A 16,702-nucleotide genomic window follows, 5' to 3' on the forward strand; every position below is an offset into this window, starting at 1 on the left:
TATAATTAAGATTATGTCTGTACATGTCTATTATACTAAATGAGCCTGCTTAGATATCAGAAAGAGTGCACCTACTATACCTAGCCTGGAAACTCTCTTGACAGAGCGTCTATGTTACTACTTGTACCAAACTGACTGAGCTCAGGAATCTCTACGTGGGAATGCACCACAGGTAGACTTAACTGCAATCAGATATTCACTCGCAGTAATGGGAACAGATGCCCTTCTCAGAACCAGTCACTACTACCACAAGCATCCTCGGGATGTGATAAATGACCGAGTCTGCCTAGTCTGCTTCAGCACAAGAAGAAAGAGCACTGTGAACACTGCTGATGGACAGACAGAAACTTCTTTAACTGTTACAAATGCTTGCTTCTTAAGAAATGCCTATGGCCCAAAATCACACACACAAAAAAGGGAGAAGTTGACAGAATTAGGATCTTTGTGCAGACTTCTAGACTGAAGAGGAGACCTGCGTGGCCTTTCACAAAAAATTACCTATGTGATATTCTCAGTCTGAAGGTGCCCACCTAGCATCATGCTGAACAGATCTGATGCATCTTTTCCCTGCATTCCCCTTATGCTGGAACTTAAAAAGGACTGCAATAACTTTTTTATGGCATGCTAGCGAGGAAGCTCTCTCTAATCCTCTAACGGATCAGTTTGTGCCCTTCTATCTGACAGCAGCATCTAGCAGCCAGTGTCAGGGGACAGACTCGGCAGTTTACCTTAATTTTTTTTATATCCTAATCTGTAATAAGCTGATTTTCTATTCACTTTCTGTTAGAATTTTTTTTTTTTAAATAAGGCTATTTTAAGGAAGAGGGAGAGAAACAAGGTATCCTTGTCTTTTAAGAAATTGCTGCTAGTTTAAATATAATTGGCATTACATTTGAAATAAGTATTTCTTTCATAGTAGTATGAAGGTAAATGGTCACCTTCATTTCCTTGTTTCCATTAATTCTGAGCTAACATAGCATTTTCTCATTTTAGATTAAAAATTTTTTCAGCCACTTAAGTGTCTCACAAAGAGATTTTATCCATCTCCTCTCCACAACAGATTATGTTCAGAAATTTTTTGATCCACTGCAATCTTATTCTTAAGGTTTGTCCAGAAAATTGGCCACATCCTAAATTCCTATATTTTATGCTTTGCTATATCTGAATTACTCATGATGGGGAAAAAACCCTTAAATTTTCCATTATCTGAAAAAGGCTCAACATTTTATTTTGCCTATTCAGGCTTATAAAAACACTTATTGCCAGATAGAGACCATGCATATGAAGTTTCAATCTCACGAGACTAAAGTGAAAACATTAAAGTGAAAATGAAGGAATCATAATGGAGTTCTACAGCACCCTCAGTTTTTCAAACATTTTAAAAGCAGTAAACTTACCTTTTCAATTAGAAGCTTCTTGCTCATTGAAATACATTTGTTTAACCTTTCTTTATATTTTTCAAGTAGCTTTTGTTGTTCGTCTATTTGTCTTCTAAGATCACAGTTAGCCTAACAAATATATAGAAAATATGAAAAGATATATTGAAACACTGTTTTTTTAATCAGCTGTCATGGAAAATAAAGGTATCTACCTTCACATGACTAAAGTAAGGAACATGCATAAACATATATATATATAGGCAAAAATCTCATTTCATAGATCTATCCCAATCTGTAGAAGGACATCTTGCTTCCCTTTTTATTTCCCTTACACTCAGCTGCATTCTGTATTACAGAGCATTCAGCATATAAATACTATATAAAAACATTGTACCGATCACTTTTCCAGTCCTCTAGTGTTAAACTGAAAGTTTAATTTTAGCTCCAGATCCTTTATATCTGATTGCTGAAGTCATGTGAAATCCTAACTTAATTTAAAAGGAAACAAAAAATTCACAATGATAAAAGTTTCAATTATCTGAGTAGAAAGTTTAACAAGTTCCCTACGTTCCAATTATATTTAACTTATTACCTTAAAAAAAACACAGCAATATTTTTTTGTTTAAAAATAAATGACTTTTTTTTTAAAAGGTTAGGTTTGTCTATCCCATACTGTTGAACATGTGCTAGAACATTCTACAATTTTATAATGTATGATTGCACGAGTTAATATGTACTTGTCCACATATAAACACTAAATCAAATACAACTTGTGAACACAGAGTTTTTTGTTTCATATTTCTACATATCACCTTTCCAATACTTCTTTCAAGAGCACAAGCATTAAGGTTTTTTTCTGAAAACAGGTCTTAGAGCATAGTATAGCATAGGTTTCTTATTAGAAGTAGTTATTTATTGCCCGTCATAATTTCTGTCAATCACCTCCATTCTGAAACTGCCAACAGTTGTCCCGCTGATAACGGCTATTCACAATTAGAACAACAAAAAACCACCTGTTAGGTGAAATTGTATTATGAATTTAAGGAATTAATCAGCTGCCTGCAAAACAGCATCAGCTTTCTTTGTACCTTCAGAAAGTCTATAAACATATTTAATCATTAACAAGTCATAGCAAAGAAGCAGAAGAAAAACCTTATGCATTTCATTCTACAGACTTCTCGGATTTTCAGAAAAAAAGTTTACAAAAATTAAAAACTTGTTTCACCTTTTAATTTAGGTAACTCCAGGGTAATTTTTAAAAACAAGGATTATTCAAACATTTAAAATATTTGCCTCAGAATCACTGCCTGTTGTTCTGAATAAATATCTTTACCCCGTGTCTAACACTTACCCTGAGTAAGTCATCTATACGACCTTCTTTCTTTTCCAAGTCTTGATTTTTATTACTTTCTAGTGCAGCTAATTTCAGCATTGTGAGATCAGTCTAAAAAGAACATTTTGAAATATTTATCCTTTCCTTTAACAATTACAGCATTGTTTTTCTCATGTTTGTTATGTAGAGAAACAAACTACTTTAAAACATTCAAGACGACCAGCACATCTTATTTTCATGTGTTTCGAAAGTGACATGGAAGGTTTTTATTCAAAACTGCTTTCCCTCTTCATGAGGATGACTGTGAACAGTTGGGACAAACCACTAACAGTGTTAAAAGATTTCATCACTAATTGAAAAGTTATTCTTCACAAAAAAGCATATAAAACAGAGCAAGAATGTAAATGTCAGTTAATTACTTTAAATTCTCTGTATTTGGTCAACAGGTGAAGTAGCCTTGTTCTGACTAACTTGTGAAAGAGAACAGATCATGTCAGAAATGGCAGAGAGGATAAAACAGTTGCTTTCGGCTTTTAAAAGTCATGATAGAACCGTATCTTGATCATTTTGATTACCATCTCATTCTTCTTCTTCAATGTCATATTTTAAATGCAGTATGACAACAGCAGCTGTCACTTCAAATACTGCCTGGAAGAGCAGCCTCTACTTCTAAGATCACACAACAGCTAAAATCTTGAGCAAAAGCCTACCAACGACGTGGTCATCTAACTACTCATGAAGTGCAACGCTGGAAGCAGGGCAACTGCAGAATACAAAACCAATCAGACAGATTTAAATTACGAGCTGCTAAACTTAAAAGAAAAATGCTTTGGCGGATTGTAAAAAGCAAAGCTTTTGAAAGCCTTTAAGAGTTTATAAGTTGAAAGACAAAGAAATAAACATATCTATCAGTTTTTCCTACAGTCTGAAATGATATAGGATAGCTCTACTCAAAAATAGTTACCTGAGTAATTTTAAAAGATAACTGCTTTGGTTGCGTGATAGGGTGGTCCCCGAAAGCTAATGAAGTAGGAGAAGGACTATTCTGTCGAACCTGGAATGCATGAAAACAAAGGATTTTAGATACGACTGTAATATTCAATTATGAACATAGCCTTGTTTACAAGCCTTGGCAGGAAAATCATAGAGAATAGAGAAATAAGTTATCTTTATTACAGAAGATACTACTTGGAGCACTGTACTGAGAGCTATCACTATGCTGTTATATATCACTTGCAGTTCAGAAAGGATGCAATATATTCTCTGAAAAAACTAAGATTGTCACTTTTGGGAAACAGACTGAAAGATTTAAGACAATGCAAGATTGACGTAAGGTGATGTCAGTCTTACGCAGTCTTATTTTTCCGATTCTAAGCTTTCACAACTCAAAAATACAATAATGTGAGTTATTTTTGGAGTGGTTATTTCCCATGAGAGAACCAGAAAAGGGAGGCTAGTGCAGATCAGAACACAAATCCCATCATTGAAACTTCCCAAAACCCACTAGTTTGTGCAAATGAGACCGTTTTCAAGCCAAATTCCACAATCTGTATTACACTCCACACTGTTAGCAATAAGAGGATGCCTGAAGTTCAAAGTACATGGAATAAAAGCTGAGGTCTACCAGCAGAGAAAACAAATCCTTTCTGTAACTGGCAGAATCTGCTTGTCCATTTAGAATCACATGTGGGTATGCTTAACACTGAAATCGTACATATGAGGAGGAAAAAAATGAATTAGCATGACCAATGAAGAGAATTTTAAAAGGATACAGGCAAATTAGGTGTCAATTATTTAAAAACTTACGATTTATCAAACACTGAGCTTTTAAAGTTCAGAGTCAGGGGTTCAGTTTCCTCATAAGTAACAAAAATCCTCCCCTTTTTTGGTGAGGCTTGTGAATAGATGTCATTAGAACATTTTAACATTTATTCAACATTCTACATAATTACTTTGTATTTAAAAATTATGTTTTAAGAAAAAAGTCCAAGCGTTAACGAAAAATTTTAGTTTTAATATTTAACTGGATCTTTTTTTTTTTTTTTCCTCTTGAAAAAATGAATTCCTTCCCAGGTTTCCCTCCTTTAAAAACTCTTCCCTTGAATATAGATTCTTTCCAATTATGCTACTTTTAGACTATGAAAGTATCTCCAGCAGTTACGAAGTTCACAAACTTACAGAAGAAGGAGCGGAATGTGAATTCTGAGGAGATCGGATTGCAGGAGGTACGCCTCGCACTGGACTAGAGCCGTTTCCACCTTGGTACTGTAGAGAAGATATGGCCCTCCAATTAGTCAATCTTCTTATTAAAATACATTATACATCTACTGAACGATACAGCTCACCTGTACACAGAATTTGTAAATTAGATTGTATTACTTGTATTAGTGTAGCCTTTGGCCATTTAAAGAAAAGCGTGAAAGAAAATGGTTTTTGTGTTTTAGCTCGGACTGCACCAAAAGACCACTGCATCTCAACTTCAAGGTTTAATAGTCATAAACTTATATAAAGAAAAAAAAAGTATCCTCTCAAGAGGCCTATCCATTACAAGCAAAAATTTGGTAACATCCAAAAAAAGTTAAAAGTATATTTTAAAGCTAAAGTAAATTTTACAAACACACAAAAACCTTACCTCAAAATAGTCACTAATCTTGTGACCACGCCCCCCAATATTCTTTCCTGAAACAAATACATTAATACATTAGAATCGATTAAATAAATTACTTATAGATGTGTCTTACATTTTTACCTATCCAGTAATTATAGCAAAGTCTTACCACTTGTTAATTGGTTTTCTTTGATGTGCTAATATGTGATCTCCCTCTTTGGATAATTAAGGAACTGGCCACAACAAAGAGATTTGCATATTCAATTCATTAAGAAATCAGAAATTAAGTCACACTTCAGTTCCTAAACCAGATTAGTGCAGACTTAGCGGCAAGCCTAGAGCTCTTCTAGATAACAGGAAACTCATCTCTCGTCCTGATCAAACCTTTAGTGCTAAGTCCCTCCCCTTTTCAAGCACTATCTCAAAGTTCACCCACTTCCAAAATATCAAATTAACCTAGTCTATTAACATGATATGCTCCAGGTGAGTTATTGTGCCCAAACGTTCAGCCCAAGGATTTCCTTAAGTGCCAATAACATGGCATGGAGGATGACAAGTATTTCCACTCCTCCCAACCTGATTATGCATCAGCTAACTCACAGGGTTAACTAGGGAGATAAATAGAGCAGAATGAGAGAGTAGAACTTCTTTTATCTTAATCAGTATTGAGACTTCAGGAGCACCAATGTGAATTAATCTTTCTTCCACGTGAGGACATGACCCATATGTGGCCTTCTAGAGATCGCAGCAATGCCTTACCCAATGGCATAAATGCGTTCTTCTATTTCGCCTTAAGATGACTGGTAAATCTTAAGACTGTATTTGTCTCTTGTACAGGTCAGACTACCTGTTAGGAGACATCTTGAAAATGGACCATTGTTCAAAGCTTTTTCCTTTATAGAAAGAAATTTTTGCGATAAATTGGGAGATCATTACCCATAGGTCCAAAAATGTAATTTTGGACTTTTTAGCAAAGATTTTCAAGCTTTTCTACTGCTTCAGCCCTGAAGAATTCTTTCTAGTCCAATATGCCTCTGTATTGGCACTGCTGCATAACTTTGTGTCACTAAGAAATACCACAAAGAAACAGAAACATCTGGCAGTCCTTTTTGTGTCAAGACTTTTAACAGAAATATTTAGATAAAATAGTTTAAAGACCTAGAACAGCACACAGCTAACTCCTCCAGTAGTTACTCAGTTAGCGTACATATCACTGCTACTGCCCTCTAGCCAGTTCTTTACCTACACTGTAATTCTGCTAGTGATTTCTGTCTTCATTCTTAATTCTCATATATTGCTTTATCAAATTAAAATTTGCTTTCATCCAGATAAATGAAATAGACTGCATTCCTTTTCAGTATAGAAAAATCTATTCTATGTCATGCTACAGAACTCTGCACTGAAGAAATACATCAAATTATTTTGGCACAGCCAATTATGAATAGATTTACACTGACTTTATCCCACGTTCCAATTACTGCCACGTTCTAAAAAATACTTTTCTTTAACATTTATGGATTATTTTGCATATTACAAAGTCAAAATCCTAGATATGCAATATACAAGAGATGTATCTCTTGCTCCTTTTTTCAATACAATAGCAGTATTTGCTGTGCTTCAACTGTACTGTACCACTCCAATATGCTGCAGTTTCCTAGGCCAGTTCCTTGAGAATATCTCAGTGCCGACTATTCAGCTTCACTGCTGCTGACAGTAAAATAGTAATTATGAGACATTATAATCATATTGTCTATGCCAAAAAGTTCCTAAAATTTCTATCATCTCTAATTTCAACTCTCATTGGTAGCAGGAAGGATAGGCTACTAGAACAAAGGAAATAGGAAATTTCATTCACATTCTTTGAACAAAGCAGGTCTCCATGAAGCAACACTTACAAAGAAATTAATTTTAGTCAAACTACATAATTCTTCTACTAATAGCATGTTGCATTATGAAGACTTCCAGATATGGAGCCCATTGATATATATCTGAAGTGCCATTTCCTAGCTCAGTTAGAAACCAAAAAAAGCTAATACAGACATTATCTAAACAATTTCCTCCCCCCTTGTGATGAATTTTTGTCTTGAGGTTAAATTTCCACCACTCCTCCTCCAAAAGTCACATTAAAGAGAAGAACAACAAAAACTATGCTTGTAAATATTAAATTGGAAATCGGTCTCATCCCGATTTCCCCATCCCTCTAGACAACTACACTATACAATAATCCACAGAAAAGGAAGAATAAAATTAAAATTTTAAATATACCTGAAAAACAAGCAATCAGATACTATAATCTGTAATCCCTTTTCCCCCTTACCTACTGAAAAGAAATACAAACCACAAAGGTATTCTGGATGAGAAGAGCTGCTACAAGTCTTAAAAAGTACACAGAGTTGTACCATAGCTGCAAGTTACACATGCAGCAACACACAATTCTTATGGGCAATTACCAGCACAGTTCAGGTTTTACTTGCCCATCCCTTCCAGTGACAAATGAGGGGGAGGAGGATACGTAATTCATCATCCAAAACCCAACACCTGTCTTATGCAAGCAATAATATACAGAATTTTTAAGGCTTTTTAAGTTTTGACAACAGTCAAAACTTTGTGCATTATAATTTGATTAAATACATGCAATAACTATCGAATTCATTTACATTTTAGTTTACCTTGGCTGCTTTCACTCTGAGTGTCTGCTTTTCTTTTTCTTCCTCTGGAAGGTTCTGACTGTTTCTTCTCTGGAGTCTATAAACAACAAAAAGAACACGATCCAACAGCAGCTCTATTTATTTATATTATTGCTATATTATTGTGAAATAAATTTAAATCCTCATTCATAAAACATGATTTCACAATTCAGCAGGGATGTAATTTCAGACCTTGGTTTAAGTAGATAATATGATCCTTGGTCAATCAGATAAATACAAGCTAGAAAAGATATTTAAGAAAGTGAGAAATAATTCTTAAATAATTTCCCAAAAGGCAATTCTACATATTAATTGTTAAGGAACTATACCTTTTCATCCATTCTGGGATTTACGAACACTCAATTTGGTTTCACTTTACCAATCTTCAGATTATAGTTGTGGGCATTTTAAAGCTTAATACTTAGTGAAATAAGCTGATTCTTGATGGTGTTTTCTACACATTGCCACAGTATAAACACAAAGTTCTAGTGCTTCAACAGGAAGCCAATAATGTTACTCATTTTCGGAAGTGCAGATGTCATCTCCAACCTAATATAAACCGTAGATTTCTAGAACCTGCTTGGGATTTAAAAAAGAGAGTAATTGCTCAAAATTTGAGTATCTACCCACTTGGAAAGTGTCATCATCCCCTCCCCATGATATCTGTATCTCAAGAAAGTCAAAGAAAAACATCAATGATAAGTGAAAAAATACAGATCTGTTAAAAATTTATTCAAAAAATATTACATATAGTTGCCTAGAAACTACAATCAGCATGTACAACACAGATAACAAGAAAGGGCTGTGATTAGAAGCATCTCTAAATTATATTTGCTCTCCCTTGATCTGAGGATTCAAACCAGTTAGTCTCCCCAGTGTAAGTTAAATTCTACAAGTTGCTTTGGTTCAAGGAAAAGATACTGCAGCTGTGTGTGTATTCAGCCTCCAAGCAGCCACACACCAGTAACTGGAGAAAGCACAGAAGCCATTACATGAACTCTGTTTTACAATCAAGAAATCAATGGTCCCTAACATCTCGGACTAAATTTGAGATTAGTGATAAGATGCTTAATTTTTTTATGATACCATCATTTTATCATTTCACTGTATTCGTCACTTTGTGTTCAAAGTATTCTTTCTCAATACAGCAAATGATATCTAAATTCAACTTTCAACTCATCACTAAAAGCATGTCAAGTATGTTTCAGTTCCAAAATCTTCACGTGCATATCTCCAAATATAAACTTACTACAAACATCCTAAAATATTTATTATGGCAAAGAACTGCTTTAAGTTACCTGTGATACGAGGAAAATTATCAGTCTATAAAAGAACAGTCAGGACAAGAAAGGTCTTCCGTATCTATACCATGAATTTTTCAGAAGTTTTAGCTCTGTGCGTAGCTTCATAAAAACATCTTTGGAAGTTTTACAATTCTAACTGTTGTATTATCAGGCTACAAATGAAGTTATAATTACATACATTTTATTTTAAATAAACTCTTCCAGCCAAAATCTGCATCTTTTACAGTGCTATCATACATTAGCAAACTGTACAACACAGACTCCTGGAAATGAAGTTATCTTAAGACTGTATGATTCTAAAAGCAGAAAGCATAGCTTAGAAATATTACTTTAATAATTTGCAATTACTGCCAGGTAAATAGGTAACATTAAGCTATCTTTCCACAAAACTAAACTGAAACTATTTAACCAAGCATTTTCATGTTATTCTTATTTTCCAGCTTTCAATTTTGCAGTTATCATTCTAATGCAGTCAGTTTTACCTACTATATCAAGCAAAAAAAAAGTTGCTTAGAAGCTAATGAATGACTAAACATTTAAGATTTCCACCACCAAAATTAGTTTCCAACTGCAGTGACTGGTCTTGTATTTAAAAACCAGACATTTAAAGAGGTTTATAGTTTTAAAACTGAAACTCAAATAATTCATAAATGTCTACTTCCTTAAGCTCTTCTGATTTCTTTCAGTGTTTAATTTAACCTTCCAAATGAAAAAGTATTAGCACACTAATGAGGTTATTAATGAGGTTACCCAACAAGGTCATGTTCACCTTTTCTAAGTACAATATTCACATGGCAGTGTACAGCGTACATCAATCACTAGAAAATGTTCTCCAAAATCCTTTCTAATGAATGGAACCATATGAATTACAAGAAACTGAAGACTAATGGGACTGAGGAGTATCCCCCTGATAAACAAAGACTGAAGCTACTTTCAGTCCCTTCAGAAGGATTTACATACAGCCAAGATTTAGATTAAAATCCCACTATTTCATAAGCAAGACAAAATAGTTTTGAACTTATCGAAAGTTAAATTGTAAAGCTATGTTAAAGTTACCCACAGCTTGGCATATTAGCAGAGCCTCATACCTCATGGTCTTGATCCTAGTTTACCCCTCAATCTTAATGTGCTTCCCCTGAGCCTTCTCTTCACACTTACAGTTTTAAATTTTGGCCTTTCACATTCTCTTTCATAAAACAAACATTTCCAAATACCAATTCTCAACCAGTTAATCTCCTTTAAAAAAAAAACTCAGATAAGTATTTTTATATATTTTATGTACAGTTAAATATTTTCTACCATTATTGTAGAACTGGTAACAGCATAACTCAGGAAGTTATTTTTGTAGAGAAAAAAAAAATGAAAATAATGTGTAATAAAATCAAAGTTGGTTTTTTTTTTTGGTCTCTCAACACTTAGATCTCCATTATGCTTAATAGTTATGATTTTTTAAGTTGTTAATATTTTTCATATGCAGAATGAACGAGTTGATAGTTTTCCACAATTATTTTCTTCTAAATCCTACCCTCCCTTCAAAGCTTTACAACTACAGCAAACAAATACAGCAGTGCTGTTTTCCTCTGCAACACATTATAAATTCCAATTAGATCAAACGTTTAGTTACTTCTGAAATTACATTTATAATGAGGGTTCTGTATTATTGGGAACTGCAGCAACTAACAGCTACAAGCAAGCAGAGCAAAACATTTAAGTAACTAATCAAACTGGACAAATCAAGCCATAGACAAAGCTGTCCTCCTTTAAATAATTATCTACAGAGAATAGAAAATACTAGCTATAAATAAAAAAATGTATTTGTAACCAAAACAAGGAGGAGTAATCTACTTCAATGAGGAATGGTGAGAAAGGCCGAAATACTGGAAGACTACCAAAAGCACTTGTTCACAACCTGAGGTAGCCAATTTAGAATTTATCTTAACTACAAGTAGCTAATACACACTCAAATTAAGACCTATGTACCACAGCAACAAAGCATTTAATAAAATAAAAATGATGTTTACATTTAGAAACAAACTGGAATACAGGTCTGGATATTAAGATCAAACATCCAGCTAATGTTTATCGCTCACAATGCTGAACTGAATCCAAAATAAAGCCTGATTTCAAGTTATTTTGCAGATCAAAGTTTACTTCTGAAGTATCTCAATTAAAACTGTTATTCAGATAAGTTGCCCCTCTTCACACATCCATCAGACAGAAAAAAAAAGACTACAGTTCTAATAGTTGTATCTTCTGCAATCCCATGTGCAAAAAGTAAAAAGGAAAAAATTCACACCAGAAAAACAAAAAGGAGAGTGTGTGTGTGGGAAGCCCACCTTGTTTTGAAAGCTAAGTGTGAAAGACTTTCTTTCTTTTAATGCGCCATTTAGTGATGAAAGCACAGAATGACGACATGAATGTACTACCACGATTTGATCAGAAACTGTCATTCTTGCTAGAAATTAATTTCAATGATTCTGAGATTTGCATTTGTACTTTTTTTTTCCTCCCAGAATCTATTGTAATACAACAGTTCTCTCTCAACATCAAATGATGGCACTGCTTCCCATATGAGTAAGTCTCTGTATTCCTACACTACCATCCACAAGAGGAACTCCCTATTATTATGAAACCTTCATTGTCACACCATTAAAAAAAAAAAAACCACCACCAAAAACCACACCACACAAAAAATCCCACAACCATTGCAATGTTAAGAACTAAAGTGTACTTTTTATAGGATTACAGCATATATGGAACCAGATGTTATTTTAAGAACAAAACTCTGAAAACTTATTAACATATTTGGTACTACAATTATAATTTAATTTAAGTGAATACAACTGACAACTTCTGAAAATGGGTCAAGAAATCATATTTCATTATTCAATGTCATTAAGACTTATCTTTCAGAAAACACAGAAGAAACCTGGAGCACTGTGCACTGGAGATCTGTGCAAGGTCTTTTTAGGAAAAAAAAAAATCTATTTTTATTTTAGAATCCAAGTTTTAGAATATTTTTTTTTTAAATAATAAATTATTCCTACCCAGAAGCATGGCTTGAGGTTAAAACACTGTGCAGAGACTGAAGATACGGGTTGAACTTTCAAACTTACGTGCCTTGGAAAAACCTTGCCTCTCTATCTCATGTATCCAAACGTAAAATATCATTTTCCTCCACCAAGAAAGTTATTACACGTGTAGTCAGTGTTCTGAGATCACTCGACTACTCACAGACACGTTCTTCTGTCAAGGAATTGCAATAATGCATCGTAACCGTCAGGCTACTGTGGCACATTTCCATTCCCACACCTACATCAGAACTGCATCACTGCAACACTGCCCAAAGTATTTCTAGGAAAAGCCACGAAGAAAACCAACAGGCAGACAGACTCTTCTGGTTAAGAAAATAGCCTATATACAATTGAAAGGAAAACCCAGCTGGGAAAGGCAAGGGGAAAAAATCATTGCAGAGCCTTTTTCATAGAGGAAAACATGAAATCACACACAGAGAACATTTATTTATAAGGTATTGGCCTTGGGAACCAACTAAATTCACTTGCTGGTCAGCCCAGTGTAACAGCAAACATCAGTGTCTCGTAGTGACTGATTGAATGAACAATTAGGCCCCAAAATAAAGCTTTAACATGTGAAAATAACATCAAAAGCACATTCCAAACAGCTCTCCCTCCGGCGTGACACATACTCAAACACAGGTCCAGCCTGGGCTAGAAATACGCTCTTGTTTACAATGGGTATAATCTTATCAATGCAATCTGTGATGAACACAGGCAAAACTGTCAGAGGGACTCACCGACCCCAAAGTAGGTAAACTGTAAGAGCTGCATTAGTGCAACTATGTCCATGTTGGTCACTAACAGGAAAATCTTCTGCTCCAGGGAAGTCTGCACTCTGCCCATTACAACCAAGTAAGAGTATGAATCCTTTTTTGGATTAGGAAGTGGTACTAGGTAAGAAAATACACACTGCCAACTGCAGCTTTTACAAATGCAAATGATAGCTACTGTCTGACCTTGGAGTAAATCCGTATTTTTAAAGAAAACATAACAAACTAGTTTCTAGCCTATTTTCAAAGATGCAGCCAAAGACCAGTCAAAGTTTATCTGTGCTGATGAAAAACTTATTAAACAAAAGGCAGCAAACTGTTTAAGCATTTTCAGCTCCAAAAGCTCTATGTATCCTGACAGCATGACTACACAGATAATAAAGAAGCAGAAGCAGCTAGTTTCATGACCAAAAATCCAAAGAAACTTTTATGAAGTCATGTCTCCTCCTCCAAGAGATGGTACCTTTTAGTAATGTATGCTTTTTCCTATCTAGCTGTGTATTTTGCATTTTACTTTAAAAGCTTCCATATAAAATAAGAGATCAAAGTGCAATATAAAATTATGACTTGTTAGCATCAAATTTTTGAGGTAATAATGAATCTGCCCCGTATACTTACCTCTGATTCTTTATCACTTAAAGATCCCAAGCTTCCGAAACTGTGATTTGAACTTTCGTTATTTGTTGAGGCCTACCAAGACAAACAAAATACTAAATATTATATACAGATTTATAAAACAGCTAATCCACTATTATCATCCACAGTTACAGAAGTAAAATTTCATGCTTGCAAGGAAAATTGATTAACTGTAGAGCACTTGTGACTTGCAAGGGGGATAAGAAGTTTGACAGGTGGCTGTTTTGACAGAGCACAGTAAATTCTGTATTTCGACTGCTTTTAAGCCACGTAAAACCCTAGAACATTCAAAAATCTTTCAGTCTTATTTGGGAATAGCAAAACATCCAATGAAAAACCGACCAAATGATTGCACAGAATGGGCTTAAAAAGCCAATACTGCTCAAAGTGCAAGAGACTACTAAACATTTTCATTTTTCAAAGAAAAGGAGGGTTTAATTTTCTGCAAGACAGATACAAGGCTATTGCAAAGATTTTTTTTTTTAATCCATTCAAAGACAGAAAATGACAACCTATTGACAATATTATTCTACATTCTTAAAACAAACCATTTCCCCCAAAGTAACAAATTTAGACTCGTGAGGGAAAAAAAAAAGATAAAAACTGTGAAATAGTCTCAAGTTACAATATTTATTTAGAAATTTCCTACGGATGATTTATTCAGAGATCTTTCGAACACAGAATGGCAACAAGGACATTTTATTGAAAGAGTCTGTTCCACATTCACATAACAAAAGATGCCAACATCAGTTGAGCTTCTTTTTATTAAAAGAAAAAAAATCTTATACCGCTGGATTATTCTCTTCCATATAGGAAGGCAGAACAAATACTTTGAAGTGAAACAACAACTAATTCAACAACTAACAAATACTCAGCTTGCTTCAAAGCGTTAAATTCCAGCACTGCATCAGTTTGCACGACAATTCTGATCTGTGACATCTTCTGAATAACTAGATCATTTCTGAATTAAAATTTCTGGAGAAATGTTAACTAAATCCACAAAATTTCCATGTGTGTTCCCCCCCATGCAGTCTCTAGTATAGAAATGCCTATACGTAGTTCTTCCTTGCGATCTCTTGGTATCTCGTCATCGGAGTCAGCTAAGACAATAATCTCAGTAAACTATATTCATATTTTCACCCTTGCTTACTGGAAAAGCTTGAAGATGATGGGCTTTTTCCCCCCCAACAATTCCAAAACTCTTCAGCAAAACAGTAGATAAGGGTAGGCTTTCAAAATAGTAGTCCCAACAAATAAGAGTCCATCTCAATTTAATTACTAGAAGAATAATGACCTAGAATGTTTCAAAAAATAACCAGTAAATGCAGCTGCAACCTCTGTATTGTCTTGCTAGGTTAGGAAAATAAGCATTTGGTACATGTGGATTTGGGTATGTATGCGAAGAGGAAGTTTTCTCTTTTTTGCCTTCAACATGAAAGCAGACCGGTAGAGATCATATTTATACATCACATTTTCGCAGTTACCTCTGCACATCAGATCAAAAAGGTTTAATCAGGATTTTTAATAAAAATCAGATAAGCCTCTCTCAACATCCCCCATCAAGACTAAAGACTATATTTTAAAAAAAAAAAAAAAAAAGAAAAAATTCCAAACACAGCCCAGATCAGCTACTATACTTCATGTTACCTGTTTGGATACATTGAAGAGTCAGAAAGAAAAGAATTACAAACAAAACTGATATAATTGCCATTTTACTGATGGTGGGATAAATCACAGGACTAGATATAGACTAGAGGTATTCCCCTCTACCTCCCTGCCTCCCAAAACAAAATAAAAAGTAAGCAGGAAAAAGAAGAGATATTGCTCTGTATACTGAAGATTATTTGTGGAATATTTCTGGTCAAAGGTAAGAAGAACAGTGTCTTAGGTGAGGATCTGCATCAATCAGAAGACAGTGGTAGTAGTATACAATTATCAAAGCATTTGGTAATATAAAAAAAAAAACAACCAACTTTACCCAGCTATTCATTTGGAAACCAACTGGCTGAGATACAATTATCTGTTCAAACAGATCTTAGAATGTGTCAGGGACAAGAAATTTATGTTTTACATGGCAGAGTGAAAAAGGAAATTAGCTGTTTTAAATTTCTTCTTTTTTTTTCCTGGCTAATTTGGATGAAAAACTGAGAACCTGAAAGTAGAATGTAATTTGGGTAAAAGTGAAATCAGCTGAACAACAGACAACAAAAAAAGACTTGAACAGATTTATGGAAATGGTAAGCAGCAACTCACAGGGATCAAAGTTTAAAGAAAAGGAACCCCAAGAAACTTGGTAATTACTTTTAAAGAAAATGTATTACACACACAGCAGTAGACAGATTCTGAGGAAGAGAGATTGGCAATAAGGCAAGGGACCAACACAGCTGTATCAAAAACTAATAGAAGGGTTTATAAATACACTAAAAGTTAAATGAAGTTAAAAGAAGGTACAGATCTAGTCATGAAAAAGGACAAATAGTCATTTGAATTATGAGCAATTACCTGAGCAATTACAATGAGCTAATAAAATAGGGGAGTAAATAGTACTAGAGAACCCAAGGAAGAAAGAAACAAAGATGGGCCAGAATTAGTGGGTTTGTCTCTATCTAATTTTAATCATAAGATATGGCAAGTATACATTTTTGCAGTCATAATTAGAAGGCAATTAAATAAAAAGAGAAAACAACAGTGCATCAACCACACTGTGTCAATCCAACTTGATCCTTCCCCTGATCATTTAACTCACTTCTTGGTTAAGATGGTAGTAACAGCAGTGATATATCACCTTTTTTACAGCTTTGTGGCAGTTACCTTCATGCCACCCCCAAAAACAAATCAAGAAGGTATGATGCAAGATCACTATGCACTGATTTCAACTCTTTATAGTTTGTTAATAGTCATCAATACA

General features: G+C 34.3%; 1 protein-coding gene across 6 annotated transcripts in view; it reads right to left on the reverse strand.

Annotated features, from left to right (window-relative positions):
• The window catches only part of TLK1 (tousled like kinase 1), a 70,516-nt gene that overhangs the window by 26,874 nt on the left and 26,940 nt on the right, over positions 1-16,702 (reverse strand). For 5 of the 6 annotated variants that reach the window (XM_075153196.1, XM_075153193.1, XM_075153194.1 and 2 more), the window contains exons 3-9: positions 13,777-13,848; positions 7,990-8,065; positions 5,345-5,391; positions 4,891-4,977; positions 3,677-3,766; positions 2,731-2,823; positions 1,398-1,508 (exon numbers count right to left, since the gene is read on the reverse strand). In XM_075153196.1, coding sequence (XP_075009297.1) covers positions 1,398-1,508; positions 2,731-2,823; positions 3,677-3,766; positions 4,891-4,977; positions 5,345-5,391; positions 7,990-8,065; positions 13,777-13,848 — 576 coding nt within the window. Of the gene's footprint in view, positions 1-1,397; positions 1,509-2,730; positions 2,824-3,676; positions 3,767-4,890; positions 4,978-5,344; positions 5,392-7,989; positions 8,066-8,336; positions 8,584-13,776; positions 13,849-16,702 lie in introns of those variants that run through there. The other variant, XM_075153198.1, reaches the window with a different exon arrangement.

Source organism: Calonectris borealis, chromosome 6 (assembly GCF_964195595.1).
Source record: "Calonectris borealis chromosome 6, bCalBor7.hap1.2, whole genome shotgun sequence".
NCBI classification, from domain to species: domain Eukaryota; kingdom Metazoa; phylum Chordata; class Aves; order Procellariiformes; family Procellariidae; genus Calonectris; species Calonectris borealis.